General features: G+C 37.2%; 1 protein-coding gene across 1 annotated transcript; it reads left to right on the top strand.

Annotated features, from left to right (window-relative positions):
* Positions 1–5,579: 5,579 nt before the first annotated feature.
* On the top strand, positions 5,580–19,627 carry kcnk2a (potassium channel, subfamily K, member 2a). Its single transcript, XM_056768178.1, has 7 exons — positions 5,580–5,619; positions 6,435–6,745; positions 9,929–10,046; positions 13,249–13,409; positions 16,651–16,837; positions 17,095–17,234; positions 18,743–19,627. Exons 1-7 carry the CDS (start codon positions 5,580–5,582, stop codon positions 19,061–19,063), a joined length of 1,278 nt encoding a protein of 425 aa, XP_056624156.1. The 3' UTR covers positions 19,064–19,627.
* Positions 19,628–20,822: the final 1,195 nt, after the last annotated feature.

Genomic DNA, 20,822 nt, shown 5'->3' with positions numbered 1-20,822 from the left:
TTTCTCGATCGCCCTTCAGCTGAAATTGAGACGTACAGAGAGGCCATATTGTGATGATGAAAACATATATTTTCCACAGATGATTATCTATAACATTACATTAAGCAAATATACATTAAATGTATTGGCTGAGCGCCTCTACTTTCATGTGAAGAAGGTCAACTGGCAGCTAGCAAAGCCCCTGATCAGATCACTGCTGAGTTTGTCTTTTGCTCTATTGGAGTTGCCAATATATAAATTAACTATAGGTAAAAAATCAATAGTTGCTGTTTTTATTTTGATGACTTTGCACAGGCTTATCTGATTATATGTTGACTTTGCCCTCACAAAACTGTGAAAACAGATATCCTGTAAAACCTATAATATATAAAGCATACACTCGCTTTAGAAACAGGAATCTTGATCAGCCCTTGATGTATAGTTCACAAAAAAGTCAGGTTTTAAACGATACGAAGGTGTACAAAAAACCTGTATGTGATTGTTTTTGTCTGTGGAACACAAAATAAGATATTTGAGTAATATATCAGTGATATCAGATCAGTGTTGTTTAGTTATTGTTCTTCAAAATATCTTCTATATCTTCTTCAATATTTTGTGTTTATCAGAAACAGTTTTGGAATAACATTCATGTACTGTATGGGCAGCTCCAACTTTAAACAGGAAATGAAAGGTTCCATTTTTTTTTTCGTTTTATTGTACCCTGTCTTTCTGCGTGAGTGTCGATAAGTTTAATTTAAGATATCTCAGTCTGTGCACGCTGAAATAGACATAATTCAATATCCAGAAGAACAGATTCCTAAATGAAAGATAAATTGAATTTACTCAGTCTGGATACGATTTTCCCTCTGTAAAAACGCAAACAACTTATAATTAAAAACACTCCAAGATAGACTGCAAAGTTACATTTTGTAGTGTTATTCACATTTTACAACTTTGAGATCCTTTTGATATTGATGTTTAAGAAATAACCCTACACACTTTGTAGAGTCTCTAAAGCTCAGAGTTCAAGTCCACAGTGGCTTTAATACATTCAAGTCACCGAAAGTGAGAACTTCCCTCATCCCTGCTGCTGCCTCTGTTTCAGGTTCTCATTGATATTTTATTTCTACCTCTCATTAAAATGCTCCCCCATAACTCCCTCTCGGTCAGCAACATCTTGAGAGAAAACCAATCGATGCTGAGCCAACACACCCATCCATACTAAAAATAGAACACTCAACCTATTAAGGGGTCAGTGAAATGCTCAATTAATTCAAACACTTTCAACCTCCCTTGCTTCTACCTGGGATTCCTGCCGGACACTTGCCTTAAATAGGGATAAAAGCAACAAGTAAATAAATACACACAAAAATTGTGTGTGAATTTCAGCGAGAAAATGAAGAAACATGGAGAAGCCAGCCGTATAGCAGATGTGAACTTCTCATAAATGTTTAATTTAGGTACTAAGTTAGTAGCTAGTCTTCCTGAGAACTAAACATAAGGATTAAAGATAGTTTCTGACACACCAAAAGATTATATTGTTTTTAAAATTATGTTCACAGCTTAAAGTCTAGATTTAACCTTGGGAAAAGGTTGACAAACATGAACACGATGTGAGACAATGTCAAAGGAACAGTTCACCCAAAAGCAACAAGATCCATCATCATTTATTCAGCCTTGAGTTGTTCCAAATCTTTGTAAATTTCTTTGTTCTGATGAACACAGATTTCAGTTATTCTTTCCTTGTGTCTTGTGGTCTCTTGTCTTGTGAGGTTTAGCAGTAAATTTGTCCTGCTGTTTCATGGGATTATCATTGACTGTTGTTGGCATGTAGTCAAACAGCTTTTTCCAATTCCACATCTCTTTCAACACCAGATGTGACAGCAAATCTCCATCCTTGTCCATATTTCATACTTCAGAATTTCCTTTGCTGTAGATATGCAGAGAGTGACAGTAACTGGGGGTAACGGATATGTCCCATATCCTAAAGCCCAGGCAGAAGTGACAAATCTAAATGTTTCAGAATGACCTCATTTCTCCCAGAATCCATCTGTTATTTACCACCAAACAAACAAGACAAAGCACTTTTTGGAAGCTAGGGTGTATTTACAGTTCATATTCAAGGCTATCATGTTCTGTGGGGAGATTTCCTAGGGGGCTGGATTGTTCTTTTAAAGTCTCTAAACTGCTTTGCAAAGCGATGCTTCTACACAGTGATCACACTTGTAATACAGTATTTATTTAATTAAAAACACAATTTTTGTTTAAATCATTCAATCATTAATATGGTTGTGGTATATAGTGAAATCATGGTTTATTTGTCAAAACACAAAAGAAATGTAACTTTGTGCAACTTAAAACAACTCATATAGTGGCACAATGGAAATGAGATTATTCTACACTGTATAAGTCTATATTATCTGTAAGTACATAACAAAGGTACCAAATATTTCACGTCTGTCACCTGTTTCAATGTAATGTGTTTTGACATTGTCACAGACTATCATGGTTCAACTCAACGTTTCATGAGAACTTTCCCACTCCCCAAACTGTACGGTCACCCTGTCCGTGTTTTTCTTTGGCATAGCATAAGCTCATTCACGTGCACGGCGAACACAAGCTAAATATTTTCACACTGGGTCAAGGGGCTGGGGCACAAAATGTTATGTAACATGGATTACAACAACGTTATCTAGCTAAACTAAAAACAACTGTCCTCTATTTATATACTGGCACCCCCAAAAAAGAATTCGCACTGTTTAATTTTCAAAGGCTGAGGGATGTTCACTCTGTCAGTCACAGAGATGCTGACTTATTCAGCAGTTTAACATTTGACCCATGAGCATTTGAGGGAACTGAATTTTGAAAACAGGTGACACTTAACCATTATGTGCTGTGAACTCAACTTTATAGTAATTTTGAGAGTGGAAGGATGTCAAAATATTTTATGGTGACATGCCAGTTGGCAGCTATGATCATTTACATTTAGTCATTTAGCAAACGCTTTCATCCAAAGCGACTAACAAAGTCGGGGAAAATAATAGAAGCAATATGTGCAACAAAAGAACAACAATGCATACGTGCAGTGAAACTGGTCTCAGTTAGCCTACCACAGTATACAAAAAATAAATAATACATTAAAACTGGTGTTACCCATGCAAAGCCACATCATTAGTTATGCAGCAATGCCATTCTCAAAGCACTGAGAGGAAGGATGTGTGCTATAATTAAAATCTATGTCCCTGAGTTCCTGTGCCCTTTGACCTGAACCAAAGCTTGTTATGAATGTTCAAATTCTAGCTCACCTTTGTTATTTTTTATATCTTTACCACAGGAGCAGCATCTTGTGAATATAACACAAGGCGGGGTGCTGAATATCTGTAATCATACTGTTATTCGGGCATACAGTAAATAAATATACTGTACATTGCAAGAATGTTTTAAGCCACAAATACACACAGACAAGATCTAACTGTTCTTTCATTTTAACTACTGTTTCAATATATTCAAGATGCATTCGTGGTAACACAAGACCATTGCTTGAATGGGTTCACTGCTTAGAGCTGGTTGTTTGGCCTATACAGTCTCATATTCCAGCCGAACATAATCACATAGTTAAAATCATTTTCCGCTCACTGCATCTGGATTGATGTAGGCTACAGTAGAATAAGTCAATTTCTTTGTCAAAAAATGATGTCTAATTAGGAGCAGGAACATTGTAAATATGCTTCTCTACAGGGAGTTTTTTTAATGAGAGCTTTTGTATTCGCAGGTCATTAAAGTAAATTGACTGAAGTCAATGGTCACTTCCTACACACCATTACTGCATTACTGGTCCTTAAAGATGATCATATGCACCGATAAATGTTGATATTAGATGATCTTTAAGTCAAAAACAATATACATTAGCTTCTATTAGATGACAAATGAAAGATCATTCATAATGCAATTTTTTGGTTTGTGTGAGATAAAAGAGATTCAATAAGCTATATTGATAAACCTTGTGATTGAGTGATGTTTATGTTCTTTGTTCCAATTTGTTACATTACCAGAATTACTTATTTTATGATTCTTAAATTATGGGACAAGACTGCTGACAAAACAGAAAGAAGGCAAGACATTTTGGATTAACTTGTTTAACCTACTCCAAATTGTGAGCAAACTTTACTCCTACTCTTAACCGAACCATAAAAATGCTACCAGACATCTACTTACTACCCATTTATCGGATTGTTTGAACTCCACGTCTGTTTTATAGTTTGATAAGGTGATTTCAACATTCAGGAAAAAAAACGAGAGTGATAGAGGAAGTAGGTGCACCCTGTATAAATGAAATGGGCAAGTGTTTGGAGTGCACATGTTTCTTTGATGCAGGTCTGTCATAGCCCAGAGGAACAATAATTTTAGCTACTTTACTGAGAGAAAGTGCTACCACCAAGGTGAAAAGACAATGGTGAAGGAAAAAGGAAACAGAAGACAGGGTATATAGGAAATAAAATCTGGTGTGATTTTTCCTCAAACAACACAGCTGGAGTTATAAATAGTATTTCAACTCCATAATACTTCATATTTGTGCGCCAATTGCATGCATACAAATTGAAAACCAGTGGCATTTATCATCATATATAATTGATGAAATTTCTAAATGTTTATTTGATATGTGAGGCACATATTTTCAATGAAAGTTGATAATAGGAATGTCTTTTTGGAATGTAATGTTTTAAACAGATGGAACATTCCACAAATCGAAAGGCCGGACATTTTGCTTTACTGATTAATGACTTAACGTAGAATTACACATAAGAAGAAAATGGTTTAGTCAATGGAAGTTGAAAGATTTGAAAAACAAACTCCTTGTACTGGGAACGTTCATATTGTATAGCCTACACATGTTGATGGGAAACATACCTCCCATCTGATGTTTCGAAACTGCACCAGACGTTGTTCAGCACTAACGGCTTATGGATACGATCAGCATTAAAAATAAAAAAGTTGCTGCTTCAGCTGTCAAAATTATCTATTCACGCATTCATCATACGATATTATCCGCAGCGAACTACAGTGCATATCATTTACATATCTTATGGGCATGTGTGATCTCCGCAACTCGGTCCCACGACCTTGGTGATGTTAACGCAATATCTACCACTTGAGATAATTGCTTTACATTTGTATGCACATCTCACCATTCAACTTTCTTATACTAGAAAAATCACGACTCCCAAACACGTCATGAAAGAGCCTCATACCAGAACAAGAAACAAAAAGTGAGCTGCTATTTATTTACTCGCGATGCGACCTGCTGCAAACACAGCGACCGTGAGCGCGCGCTTGATGAGAACAGCCCGTCCAATTATGCGTGTGCCCCAGTCGGACACTCCCTTCTCACTTCAATGATTACTCAACCACGAAATCCAGCGCCCAACTCCAAACTACTGGCCGGGTGGAGATTTAAAACCGGACCGAGCCATGCTCGTCCAGAAGAGCCGACGGAGAGATGCGAATGCGCTTGGTGTCGTGAATAACAGCGTGATCGCGCTCCTGCGTTTATGAGCAACGACAAGACAGAAACTCACGTGAAGCAACACTCAAGAAAGCTGATGAGAGGCAGCAAGAAGAAGAGATTTGACAAAGTAGTAAGTGCGCAATGTGTTTTTGCACAATTAAGCGTTTTGCATATTGCGTTTGACCGTCTGGTTAGAAGTTCATTATATTCTATGAGTCGGATAAAGATGGTATTGCAAGGTTTAAGTGTTTCTTGGATTAAAAAACGGATAGATCGTGATTTTTAATTATGCGCTTAGACAACATTTTCGGTGTCACGTTTGTGCTGAAACTTATGCTACCCTGCGCAAGATCACAGCTCCACGCGCTCGCATACTAGAAGCTGGTGAGAATTTGCGCAACTATATCACTAGTTTGCTAGAGAGGGTTTGCACTCTTGGCTGGAACACTGAAAAGACAGGTTGGATGGTGAGAAAGAACAATTATTATCGGAACAGATGGGCCAGTTTGCAAAATATCTAGTCCACATCTTCTATAACGTAGCTATGTTTCAAATACAACATACTTTCCTCAGTTACAGCCTACAGTTTATTGTAAATACAATGACGAAAACAATTCCCTTTTTGATAGAGATCAATGCTATACTGATTCAGATAAAAATGTATTAAACTAAACCAAACCTTGCAGCTGTCTGCTTTTCACAGCAGCTATTGTGTATTAATAGAGCCCTTTGGAAAAATTTTGAATGTGTTTGCTCAAACGCAAGGACACATGAAAATATAAACACATAACATGTCCACGATGTATACAGGGGTTGTACAAATGGATACAGAAACAGCTTTAGAATTACTATTGCCTCATCATCACTGGCTTCTTAAAACCATGACATTTTTAAACTCTTCTCTCACTCGCCCCCATCTTTCCTTTCTCTCTCCCTTTGTTCTCCCCAGTGGCCGCACCTGATCTTTTAGATCCCAAATCAGCCACACACAACACCAAACCACGGCTGTCGTTTTCCTCCAAACCCATCGTCTTTAACTCGGGGGATGACTGTGACACCATCACCACCGTAATGAAGTGGAAAACGGTACTGTTGATCTTCCTGCTGGTAGTTCTGTACCTGATCATTGGAGCCACCGTGTTCAAAGCCCTGGAACAGCCCCAGGAGAGCTTGCAGAAGTACCTCATCGTGAAGGAGAAAATAAACTTCCTCTCCAGGCACGCCTGTGTCAACAACTCTGAGCTGGAGGATCTGGTGAAGGTATGAACTATATTGCGTTCAACATGAGAATGGAAAGTATTTATTTGTGTGGGTAGAAATGACTCTTCTGGATATCGATTCAAAACGTGCTGATTCTTTCTGTGGGATGTTGAGTAGATAAACTCATCTTTGTCAAGATATGGCAATCAATAAGATCATTTAATTTAGCCAGAAACAGTTTGCTATCTTATTTTTGTACAAAAGGGGAAAATAGTCTAAAAATACTAATAAAATAAATACAAATAATCCAAAGCCTATAGGATTTACATTTGTAAAATGAGATGTAATTAGAGTGATAGAATAGATTTCCAGCATCACATATCAGAGCCTTAAATTTCAGACTCACTCTCATTGCATTGGTGTAATAATTAAATGACACATAATCCACACATATCTGTTCTCCCAAAGGAGGGATCTTGCCAATTAGATTTTCTTTTTAATTTAGCTGCAGTGATTTCATTTAAGACTTTTTTATCTGTGGGGTAATTAAATCTGCTCCTGATACAGTACTACATCCCTAATTTGCCTGTATGCCAAATTCTTCAATTACAATTCCTGGTGCTAATGTGTGCTTCATGTTGACACATTTGAGACAATGCACATCATGTGCTGCATGTGATTTAATGCATCACGATTCGTCAAAGCAACATCCCATCGAGAAATATCATTGTAGCACTTTGACAGCCTATAATTTGAACCCCGGGACACCACTCAAATCCGTCCTTCTGCCCTTTACGCTAAATTATAAACTGACACACTACTTCCGATCTTTATAATTACAGTTAGTTTAATAGTGATTGTAGCACTACTTGGTACAGTAAGTGTTCTGTAAAAGGTGTTGAGTCAAAAGAAACTTCACAGTTGAAATATTGCCCACTCTTTGACTCTCTGTTTTGGCTGGGTTGTCCTGTGGCCAGCTGGAAGCAGTAGGCATTGAGGGAGCAGATGTGATACACTGCGGGCTCTTTCAGCGTCTCTGCAGTACGTAGGTCAGGAAGATCTGCACGCTCGTGTGCAGATGCTTATTTGTTTTACTGATTGAGTTGCAGAAATGTGCTTTGACCACCTTTAAAACAGAACTTTGCGGAAGTTGGGTGAGCATCCTGTTGCGTAGATAATGTGTGTAAAGAGTTAAGGACCATGGACAGCACTGATCCTCGCTTTTTGCTTATTTTGTTTTATGAAATATGTATCCATGGCCAGAATAAATAAAAAAATAAGAGCAAAATAACTTTAGCAGATTTTCGTCCGCTACAGCTGTTTCCTTTTTTAAAGTAAATGTAAGATGTCATTTGCAAACTTTTTTGCTTGAAAGGAGTCATATGACACCGCTAAAACAAATATTTTTGTTTGTTTTAGATGTAATGCATCTAATTAAAACATCTAATGTAATTAGATGTAATAATAGTTTGTATCTCCTCTTTGCCCCGCCTCTCTGAAACGCACAGATTTTAAACAAAGCTCATCGTTCTGAAAAGCGAGGTGTGCTTTGATTGGCCAGTTAACCAGTGCGTAGTTATTGGTCGAATACTGCAAGTGTGTAACGAAAATGTATTACCTCTTACCATATTTGGAACATCAGGTTTCAAAGCAATTGTACTGACAGGTATGCCCACCTTACTTGCGTATACATATGGGCGGTCTTAGTCCAATCATACCACGAACTGACGTGGATTTGCGGGTGTGTGTTTACACGAGGCGTTTAAGGCAGGTCTGGGTGAGCATTCATTTAATTTTTGCAATTTTACGTGTCTAATACATGCATGGGCAACTTGTAACACACCAAAGACACAGAAAAACACGTGTTCATGCCCTTATGACCCCTTGAACTATTACTGAAGCAGAATATTTCACGAGTTCACCTCGCATATAATAACTACAGATAGGGGACGGATATGATATGTGTATTTAGCATGTTGCGGGGACAGGGCTCCATGCTCGGTGGTTCCTCCAAACTCGGAGCGCCTGTCCCTTTTCCGGGAGAGGACCCCGGGTACGGTGTGTGCCTGTGGTTCCCCCCTGCTCTACTGTGGTGAAAAAAAGGCTGATGTTGAGGAGTTGGGGTGGAGGAGGGATGCTGTGAAAATGTAGAGAGAATGAGGGTAAGGGGTCTTGTCTATTTTTTAGGGTTTTTTCTCCCGGGCTAAAAGATGATTGGTGAGATTAGTTAAAGGAAGCCAGCCGGGTTAGTTGTCTGATTGTGAGATTGGTCATGGAAAGCCAGCCGGGTGAATTATCTGAATGGTGAGATTGGTCATAGCAAGCCAGCCAGGTTAGTTATCTGCACATGTCCCTTCCGAACTTTTATTAAAACATAATTTAATACATTTATCCATAAAAATTTCATTGGTTTGAGGGTGGTACAATCCAAATAGAGTCAAACTCTAAATGCAAGTTTAGCTATATGTTTTGTTATATTATCCAGTAGCCGACACAAGCTTTGTGATTTCGTAAGAAAAGGACTTCAATCAGAATCAGAACAATCAGAAATGTGCACTTAGACAGTGAACAAGGTTATGACTTTTGTAAAAAAGACATATAGAGGTCATAGTTAGATTTACGGAAGTACAAGTAATTCCACAGACGCACACACAGAAGCCCAGACATTTGACAAAGCAGCCGTTTACTATAAGAAATGAAATTACTGATCAACTTTCTCTCAACTCGCAGACGATGCAGTTACAGTATGTGGGACATAAAATCCAGAGATGCTGTGGAACATGGATAAAGAACAGATCTGTGCCTTTGTTTTTAATGTAGAATGCAACTGGAGCCAGCCATCCTGCTCATTCAGAGACATGCTGTCTGCTTCCAATTCAAATGTGTTTTGGTTGTCCTCATAATAGCAAGAGAAGCTTAATTACAATACAGGAATAGGAATGCAGTGCTGAATGTGATTCAGCGAGGGGAAGCAGGAAATATGGCTCTCAGTTTCTAAATAAACTAAATTTTGCCATCATTTTAACATGGGTAATTTTGAGTTTGTGTTGTTTTCTGTATTCTTTGAAACCGTAAAATACATTTTAGGCCAAAAGTAAAAGTTACACTTTTCCATGGGAAACGAAATTTAGTTTAACGCTGCCAAAATACGTAAAAGGGCCATCAATGTAGTTTAAAATGTGTGCACTATATTTCAAGTATATACTGTATGTTTCAATACTGCTGTACATCTGTCATCCACAGCAAGTGGTGGCTGCCATTCGTGCGGGGGTCAATCCTTCAGGTCACCCCTCCAATGAGACCAGCATGTGGGACTTCAGTAGCTCCTTCTTCTTTGCAGGGACTGTCATTACCACCATAGGTAACAGCTTTACTTTGATCTTTATCAGCATGATACCTTCACAATGAGTTGTTTTGGATCAGTCATTTGTTAAGATGTAAAACTTAAAGTGATAGTTCACCCAAAAATATAAATTCTGTCATCATTTACTCACCCTCTTGCATTTCAAACCTGTATGACTTATCGTCTTCTGCAGAACACAAAAGAAGATATTTTGAAGCATGTAGATAACCGTACAGTGGCAGCACACATTCCCTTGCGTTGGTTTTGTGTCCATCCAATAAAAGTGAATGGGTGCCGGCACTGTTTCATTTTTGGGTGAACTATCCCTTTAACACTGTTAATACACTCTATGGAAAGATAGGATTTTTGAACCCATTAGTGGGTCAAAAAGGGACAAACCCTGCCATTGGGTTTAATTAACCCAAAAAGTCTTCAAAATGCATGAAATTGTGTTAGCGATATTTAATAAGCGTAGTTATAACAACAACCGATCCTTTTGACATAGCTTTGACCGTTCTGGAAAACATGTATACAACACCTTTGAAACCTGCTCCCGCAGGTTTCAATGTGAAGTGTAAAATGTAATTAATGAATAAAGCACGCCTGATAGTTTAACCTTTATTTGAGCTGAACGACATCAAGGTCTTAGATGGTTCCACTTCACATGATTTCTTGAGGTTGTAGATGCAGCTGATCATGGTGATATGATATCAAATATAGCAGAGGGGAGAGGTAACTGGATTCAGAATATTTTTATGACTATAACTTATTCATAAGATTATTGGTGTTGCACATTAAAAACAATTGATCCAAATTAATGTCTATTAGACCTCTAAATGACATAAAATTTTGAAAATGACAGCTTAGAACCAAAGTCGGTTGACATCCATCTTTGCTGTGCTGTTTAAGGATGTTGTTTTGAATGATTGTATTAGTGTTATTGTGTTATATTATACACTAACGTTAGTGCAAATGTTTATATTGACATTAAAGGTAGTTTTTTAGAAAGACCAACAAAGATTATATTTCGCTTTGGGAGGAATTGTAAAGTTGCATTTGGCTGTTTAAAAAATCATCATCAGCAGCCTATTTACTGAAAGGGCTTCGTGGGTAAAAGCAGATTGTAGATTCCACTGTTTCAGACAAACATTCTGCAACATTTAGCAAAAAAATTCATGTTTTTATTTTATAACAAAACATGTTGTACATTAAAAAAAATGCTAAATATTCTATAAAATAGTCAGTAATGCTAGTATTGGCAGTGAACCTGCTGTTGACTTTGACATGCTGAGATTTAAATCATTATTATTTTCATGTAGATTTAACCCAACTTTAGTCAGTGTGTCGATTTAACTCATATTTAGTGGAAACATAGGCATTGCTTAATTTGGTTAAATTGCTTTTTTGCACATTAATTGCTTTTGGGTTTACTGCATGAATCCACGCCTTCCCACACTCTCTCCTTTGTTTCAACAACAGAAGTCGGCCTTCAAAATTGCTAATTTGGTCCATAATAGAGTAATTCTTCATTTTAGTAAACTAGACTAATTAATTATTTAAGTAATTCTTCATTTTAGTCAACTAGATAAACAAAACCATGCACTTTATTGTCATTTGAATGAAACTGTCAGTACCCCCTATGAACCCCTGTCCCCTCCATCACCAAAAACAAACACAAGCACAGACACTTTGGAGCGTGCTTATCTGGCCATCTGTTTGTGAGAAAGCTATATTCACTAATACACAGAAATCGGTCGGGCGCAGAACAAGAATATTTGCCCTCGCTCGGGCTCTCAGAAGAATCACTTGTGTGCTCATAAGACTCAATCAGACATCAATGTTACATAAGGTTTACATCCATCGTTCAGATAATAGCTGTTTTTTTAATGAGGGAGGCATGACTGTGTTGCTTTATGTGTAAGACTGACTTGTGTTGTGCTGAGAGAAAACATGTGACATCTAAATAACAATTTAGACTGTTTTTTTTTGCAGAGAACTGTTATTATTCTGCTTCTAATAATAATCGTAATTGAAAATCTTAAGCTGCTGACACAAGTTACAGATTTTCACTGCCTAGGCAGTAAAATGGTATTAGATCGCAGTAAATCTTACGGAATAAGTACATTGCGTCTGTTCAACCATTAACAGATGTGTATTACTTTTCCGACTACAAGAGTGTGTAGACACTGTTACTTGTCTCGACTTTGTCCAATTATGGTTGTTTCACAGGAAGCCAGTTTTTATGGCATTTTCAAGGTTTTTGATTTTATTAAGCCTTTAAAGACAGATTGCACAATGAGCAATTGACCATTGTTTATGAGCTCCAAGGAACTGGGACATAATTGGATGGACGCTCTTGTGCCCCCCACTGTTATACTTCACTAGGGTGGGCCTGTCCACGGGTTTTTGGTATGTTCCTGGTACCCACAACTATTGCTATTGTGTAGCAATAGAATTCTCTTTATTAAGAAAGTATAACTATGAGTCATCATCTGCATGATCATGTCTCCAAAACGTTTCTCAGCCAGCAACAGCAGTCTGTCCGGTCACAACATAATAATTCAACATATTTATATATTATAGAAATGCATCTTAAAATTTAATTCTTGGCATTGAACTGCTCATTAAAATGAGACTTCGTAAGATTTAGTCTTGAATTTTAAATTTAAAACCTGGTTTTAGGAATCGTTCTCTCGGCTGATTCTGATGTATAATTCTTCTCACCTGACCGTGACACTGTCTGGGTAATGTGCATTTGCACTTATTTTTCATAGGAGTCAACAAGGGAAGAGATCTGCTTGGTAACTTCCTTTGTGTTTAGCAGAACAAAGAACTGTATACAAGTTTGGAACAATCTGAGGTTGAGTAAATGATGACAGAATACCTCAAATAAATCCTATTATCATGAAAATGTTTTCTGACTGGTTATGTTATACCTCTTCTGGCTAAATTTAGAAACTATTTTCTTTGAATTCAAGAAGACACACCCTGACCTGCATAATGTAGTCCTAATCTTTCCTGTCTCAACCTGTATTCTCATAGAACTGTCTGCAGACTGAATCAAATTATGGTCTTCTGAAACACCCTCATTAGCTTTTCACCAATATGCGAGATACATGGTGGTCTACTATTTTAAGCCTTATTCTTCTGTCAGATTGTCACTTCTTGCATGTAGTACGATTATAGTCTTACAGAATTTAAGTACAATTTTTTTGTGTAGGGTTTGGAAACATCTCTCCACACACGGAGGGAGGCAGGATCTTCTGCATTATCTACGCTCTGCTGGGGATTCCTCTCTTTGGTTTTCTCTTGGCTGGAGTGGGTGATCAGCTGGGAACCATATTTGGCAAAGGAATTGCAAAAGTGGAAAAGATGTTTGTGGTGAGTGTTTATTAAAACAGCATCAAAGTTACTCTCGCTTTCTGACTCTGCATTTTTTACCTTTTCTTTTAAATTAGAAAATATGTGAAATGTTTATAAAAACACCTTAACAATACCAAAACATGGGCTGACAAAAGAATGCAGAACATGTGTTATATTGCTTTAAAAACTGACTAAGCCTTTTAATCTAAAATGTATTGTTTATTCTCAACACCCCCTGTGTCCTTAAAATAAATGGCAAGCAGAAATGCTAACAGACTGATTCTGTGCAGCAGAACACTGTCAGGTTTTGATGATTCAATGAAATCACTTGAGTGCCTCTGGTGATCTTGTTTACACTGTCTGCACATACACATGCATATATTTTCTGCTGAGTTGTGTCTTTCTTACTGCAGAATCAACTTGAATGTGGATGTTCTATATGAAAATCACAATGCAATATATATTTTTCAGCAGTCAATGCAGTATTGTGAATTATTTATTGAGGGTGCGTTTATTCTATTCTGCAGCACTAAAGAGGGCAAGCAACGGTGTTTCACGCATTCTGACTTCTTTACAATGTTAAACGTGTTGCCTTCTCATGCTTGTCATGGACAACTTGTCAAAAACGAGTTAGACCTTTTACATAGTATTTCTTTTGCTATTTGCTCAATACACAATAATAATAATAAGGTGCCGTGGCTTCACCTTACTTCAAATATAAATACTTTCGTGTTTTGACAAACATTAATCAATTATTATTCAGCATTATCTTATTTTAAATTGACGATTTAAGCCTGATTAACACTGACCTTTTCTGACTATAATATAAAATACAGAAAGTAGAGAATAATTCATGGTTTAAGTCTCTAATGAATGCTCAGGCTCTCTCTTCCTGCTAGTCAGCATTACTGTTAAAAGGGACATCTTCTCATCGTGTACGAAAACCATCTTCTGTTAGCACACACTCTACCCTTTAGGAGTTTGTGTATGTGAGATTGTATTGTTTAAAAAAATTGAGAAAGAGTGGAAAATCACGAGACAGCTAAACATCATGTTTTAATTCCACCTTCAAAACCACGGCTGAGGTGAGACCCTTAGGAAGGCAACGATCCCCTTAACTGCTCCCCGGGCGCCGCAACAATGGCTGCTCACTGCTCTGGGTGTGTGTTCACGGTGTGTGTGTTCTCAGTGCTGTGTGTGCACTTGGATGGTTAAATGCAGCACAATTCCAAATATGGAACACATATGCACATTCTCGTATTTTTTCATTACACTGATTTGTATTATAGTACATTTCATCTTTTATAATCTATTGGACTACATGTCCTGTGGCATGACTCCAGAAGTGTTTGAATGGTTTGTGTTCTTGTTTGTCTATTGATAACCAATCATGTGAGCTTGATTTACCTAAGTAAGGATGTATTTAGTTGACTCTGTTAGCGTAAATACTACTGCATTTTGGATGTAAGGCAGTACTGAAGTCGGTCTTGAACATGGAACCGTCACTTTTGTACCTGCAAAAACCACCATTATTGTAATATTTTTTAGCTTTACTTGAGCTCTTGGTTCTTCTATTTTAATGTTAAATTAGGTTTTCTTCAGCCATAACTCTGTGTTAAAATACATTAGTTGTGGCAAAGAGATGATTACTTCTGAATGGTAATGTATATTTTGAAGTTGTTTGGATCACTGTTTATAATTGGGTTTTCTTTATTAATGTGTCAGCTATGTAGTTTGATATACTGTGATTTCTTTAGGAATTAACATATTCACAATCTGCTAAACCGCACAAAGACATCAAGAATCTGCATATGAAATTCAACAATGGTGACAATCAACAAAAGAAAGTTTCATGGTGCAATGCATGCTGGGTATCAACATAGTACAAAACTCATTCATTACTCCTAGCATGCATTGCAGTTGATCTGTTTATCTGAATTATTTTGACGATTGTATGATAAGTGTTGATGTCAGTGTGTGTCAGTTTGTTTATTTTCTCTCAATACTTGTGCATCGACTAGCCAGAGCACTCGACCAGTTATCAATTGATCAATAATGTTTAAAACGAATACATTTTATTACAGCCTGACAATTTTCATGAGAACAACCATGAAACCATGAAGCAATTACCATTATTTGAATGGTTGCTTTGCTGTCTTACTGCATTCAAATCATTCAACTCATAGTCTCATTTAATTTATTTCTATGTGAAAAGTGAAAGTAGTCTGATAAACTCCAGATTTGGACCAGTTTTTACATTGTACCCCTGTAATCAATATCATACGTTCAGAAAACGTCATAAAGGACCAATAAAGGGACGTGCAGAAAATACTTCTTTTGGACATATCTTTGGTCAGGGGGGAGAAATAATTGTAATAAAATGACCTCGGACTCGACCCTCACTGAACTCGGTCTTGACTCGAACTCGAACTACTCTGGACTCGGTCTTGACTCGGACTCGAACTACTCTGGACTCGGTCTTGACTCGGACTCGAATGAGCTGGTCTCAGCTCCAACACTGCAGGTCGGCCTGTGGAGCTCATTGAGAGTGCTGAAGCTGACTTCTGCTGGCAAAAATACAAACTATTTTTTTTTCAGTAAATTTTCTTCTCGTCTCCATTCATCATAACTGGTCTACGGGTCTTTTGCTGTAAATCCCCTATACCCCCCTAAGTTCTTATATGTTTCATAAGTTTTTTACAAACATGAAAATCCGTTTTGTAACAACTTTTCTTCCTTATTGGGCAATTCTCCCGGAAAAGCATGCCCATGGCAAGGCCAAATAAATACCCTGCCCACGCGTCCACCGACGAGCGATAGGAAGACCTGCTTACCATAAAGATTTGCTGCACTGCGTCAAGATTGGCTGTCCCATGGGCCTGCAGCTGCAGCTCGTTACTGTTGCGATAGTGAGAGAAGTTGAGGTGTGTTTGTTTGTTCATTGCATTTCAAAGTTTCTACAGGCGGTAAGTCAGCCTGGGTCAAATGTCTGTGTTTTGCAATCTGCGCGTATGTGCATTTTGTTAACAACACAAAGTTGCAGAAATAATGCAATGATATAGTTCCGATATAGTGATATAGTTCCGATGTTTTAAGGCCTGTTCTCACCAATATCTTTGTGGTAGTCTCACATTGGTTAGCTGTTGCAGACGTGGGAATATTTACAGGTAGTGGGTATTGTGTAACTGTGTTCTCTCAGCAGTGATTATAATGTCAACCCTCTGTTCTCAGCTCCATTCTGTTTGTCTTTCCCTCTCAGAAATGGAATGTGAGCCAAACCAAAATCCGTGTGACATCCACAGTACTGTTCATCCTGTTTGGGTGCCTGTTGTTTGTGGCCATTCCCGCTCTCATCTTCCAGCATATCGAGGGCTGGAGTACTCTGGAATCCATCTACTTTGTTGTCATTACATTAACCACTATTGGATTTGGAGACTTTGTGGCAGGTAGTGATTGAAGTCGCTGCTTGACAGCCTTGCTCTGCATCTTAATCAATAATGTTTTCCTTTTTTCAAGCACATCAACAGCATAAACTAAACTAAAGTAACACACATTGTTAGCAGAAAATATACTAAATCCAACTACTATCATAAAATGGCATCCAATACTGGTTTGTCTAGTTTCATGGATATGTTATCTATTTTAAGTTATGTTTCAGTTTATTGATGTGAATGACTCATTGTCTGTTTTCTTTTTAACAAAGGAGGATCTGAGGTTGAATATCTGGACTATTATAAGCCTTTAGTGTGGTTCTGGATCCTGGTAGGTCTAGCCTACTTTGCAGCAGTTCTCAGCATGATCGGAGACTGGCTTCGGGTCATTTCCAAGAAGACCAAAGAAGAGGTATGTAATGGGGTCTTTAAAACCTATCCTTAATTCAACTGCAGAAGACCTTGTCCAGTCGTAACTAACATTTGCCACGAAGTGAATGAAATGGTTAATGTGTACTGAGCTAAATTTCTAATATGCTACAGCCTATAAAGGCATGTTTTGTGTTTGTATAAGCACCGTATATATTTTATAAAGCTCCCTGCATTAACGTTTTCAGGTCATGTAGAGTTTATCATGTGGTTTTGTTGAATTGTTTTGTGGGTAATTCACAATAAAGGTCCAATGTGATGAAAGCCAATGGCTATTCAGCCCTATTTACATTTACTGCGCAGTGTATGAATTGGTGTCACATTGGAGAATTATGTTCTTGAAATAACCTGAACAGAAGGCCTGCTGTGTTTGAAGCACAAAATAAGGGTTTTCTTCTCTACCCATTGTGTGTTTCTTGTGAGGTCACGAAAGCGCAATTTTCTGTTATTATCCTCTATACTAAATTTAGGAGTTCCCTTTCAAGAATGCGCGAGGCTTTCACAAAAAGGGAAATGTAGGTATCTAAGGCCTTTATGTCCGCAGCAGCTCATTGAACTGACTGTATTTAAAAGCAGAGAACTGTAAATGTGAAGCTGAAAATGACTTACACTCAAGTCCATTAACACATTTTGTGAAAAATTGGTGAAAAGTAAAATAGGTGAAAAGTAAAGTACAGGTTTGGAGTAACAGGTCTGAATGACCCAGTTCAACCTGATTCTCATCTATAATACATCAGTGTTCAGGCCCTGTAAATGTTTCCATGGTGCTGTGTGGAACACTTCTTTGCTTTCTGCATTTTGCATCATGAGCTAATTTATTCAGGTGTCAGATGGCACCAGCTCCCAATCTGTAGACTTCATTAGAGAGAAGTCACTTAATTTATGTAGTATACACTCTTAAAAAGAAAGGTGCTTAAAAGGTCAGTCACAGTGATTCCGTAGAAATAACCATTTTTGGTTCCACAATGAACCATGCAATCAAAGGTTCTTTAAAGAACCATCTCTTTCTTACTTTTTATAATCTGAAGAACCTTTTTGAAACAGAAACATAAAGAACCTTTTGTAATGGTTCTTTATGGAATTAAAAGGTGGCATAGAATCAATGGCATCGAAGGAATCTTTTGAAGCAACCTTATAGAGTATAGACTATATATCTATTCTACAAGAATGATTGTATTTGCAGTTCACCCTTGCAAGCTGTCTTGACAACAATGACTCATGTTGAACTATGTAAAAAAAATAGACTAAAATGCATGTAAAGAAGCTTAGTTATTTCTTTGTAACAACATTTCTTAGGTTTCCACTTATTTATTTATTTTTTATCAGCATGACCAATTGTTGTCACAGAAAATTAGAATTTTTAAGTAGATAATCCATGAAAAAATATGTTTTGACAAATTGCTGAATATGTTTATATACATCACATTACTAAACATATCCATCACACTTGATTTCTTTGGTGTTGAGCCCTGAATTTTCCATTCTTGTTAGGTTGGAGAGTTCCGTGCGCACGCTGCAGAATGGACAGCTAACGTGTCGGCGGAGTTTAAAGAAACGCGGCGCCGACTGAGTGTGGAAATTTATGACAAGTTTCAGAGGGCAACATACATCAAGCGCAAACTGTCCTCTGAGCTCGGACAAAACCCGGGTCAGGACTTGATGTCATGCAAGAGGACCCTATCTGTTAACTTCACAGATGAACTCGAAAAAGAACCGCCTGCCTTAACCAAAAATGGCAGTCTGTACCTGAATGGACTTACTCCGGATTTCACTGACTGCGGGGAGATTTCCATTATTGAGCGTCTTAAATAAGGCTCAGTGAAAAACTGAAGATTTATATCAATAAGTTTACTTGTATCAAGAAGTTGTATCAAATCTTTTTGGGATGTATATGAATGTGCTGTCACTTTTATCAATGTAGTGGAATCATTGGGAGGGAACATTTATGTGAAATTAATCTGTCTGCATTTTGTAGGGATTAAGATGATATTTGATAAAGTCTGTATTCTTTAGCAAAACAGGTAAGGAGCTTTTAATATACGGTGAATCATATTTGTGCCTTAAATATCATGAAGAATGGGACCTTGCTAGCAGCTGTTACATGTTGAGTGATACAAAGAAATGAAATTGAGGCTAGTTTTTCGGAGAATGGACCACCTGAATTTGTTCATCGTGTCCAAACACTGAGGAATTTAATTGCTTTTTGGATGTATATCTCGAACACAGCATGTGCGAGCGTCTGTTCAGCATCTCTTACAGGGTATCAAGCAGGAAAGGGTGACTGTTTATGATATTGACACAGCTGTTCTCCTGTGACTCACAAGCTTAGTTTTTTATTATGCATTAGCACGTTATTTTTTAATCTACACTGTAAATGAACGTGACTAAGTATATCACCCATTGAAGTTTCATAATATTTTGAGAGTAGCACTATGCTTTTTTACTACGTGTTTAGATATTTTATTCCTGATATGAATTTGAGTTTTATATCTTTATAACTAAGCATTCAGTTATTTTGTCATGAGATGGCATTTTTTTTACTTATGTCTACTAAAGTTGTTTGAATACAGTAGCCTACCTCTGGCTGCATGAAGCTTGATACCTTGTATTATACTGTGTCTCACCTCTGTTTGCCTTTAGCGCGGAAATGATTTTAATTCAGTGTAACATAGTTAAAGCCAAATGTAACTTGATAAACTGTGGACACAGATACAAAGAAGAATGGACAAATAGAAAAATTTTATCTCTGCTGTAGATATGAGCTATATGGCTTTTGGGATTGTTCAGCTCCTATTTATATTATTTTATGCAACTATAATTTTATCAATAACACAATGCCATTATGAAGTAATTTCTGGATTTAATGGAGGAAAGACTATGAATGTTCTGTAAAATGCTTGTGTTGTGTTAATCCTGAGTGAATTACAGATTAGAAAAACTGAATTCTGACATGTTGAATAACCTTTATAAAACACAGATACATCAAGTGCACGAAAACAGTTTTAGTTTTTTATTTTCTAGTTTTGACACTAGAATTAAACATAAGAAATTATACTTTATTCATTTAAAATAATGCTCATTGTGTCTGAGCAAGACATTTCAGTGGGAATGTGAGAAACTAAATAATCTTTTCTACACAATCTTGGAATTTAGATTCAATAAAATATAACATTTGAGGGGTCAACTGATCTCAGAAGAGTTGTGGGGACATTCTGTCTTTGTCTTAACCACATACTGTTAAATCCATATCTTGAAACTATGCAAAAATTCTGGGTTATTATGCTGATTTTCCTTTTGTTATGCCTATATCTGTAATTTCTTTCAACAGCATTTATGGGAGCATTACATTTTTGGGACAATATTTTGTAGAGATGCACCGATTCTAAATTTCTCCACCGATAGCCGATGTGATATCTACGACGGCGTTTAAGTGCCACGTTAAAAATAAAAAAATCCAAGATTTCGAGAATAAAGTCGAAATGTTTCGAGAATAAACTCGTAGCAGTATGAGAATAAAGTCGAAATGTTACGAGAATAAATTTGAAATGTTTCGAGAATAATCTCGTAGCAG

This window comes from Triplophysa dalaica, chromosome 15 (genome assembly GCF_015846415.1).
Source record: "Triplophysa dalaica isolate WHDGS20190420 chromosome 15, ASM1584641v1, whole genome shotgun sequence".
Taxonomy (NCBI): Eukaryota; Metazoa; Chordata; class Actinopteri; order Cypriniformes; family Nemacheilidae; genus Triplophysa; species Triplophysa dalaica.
This window is presented reverse-complemented; position numbering and strand designations above follow the sequence as displayed.

Bases quoted from the DNA above. Each gene is read 5' to 3' on its own strand.
- kcnk2a (XM_056768178.1), top strand. From the start codon at position 5,580: ATGAGAGGCAGCAAGAAGAAGAGATTTGACAAAGTAGTAA. The intron at 5,620-6,434 runs GTGCGCAATGTG...TGTTCTCCCCAG, and splicing joins GAGATTTGACAAAGTAGTAA to TGGCCGCACCTGATCTTTTA. The intron at 10,047-13,248 runs GTAACAGCTTTA...TTTTTTGTGTAG, and splicing joins GACTGTCATTACCACCATAG to GGTTTGGAAACATCTCTCCA.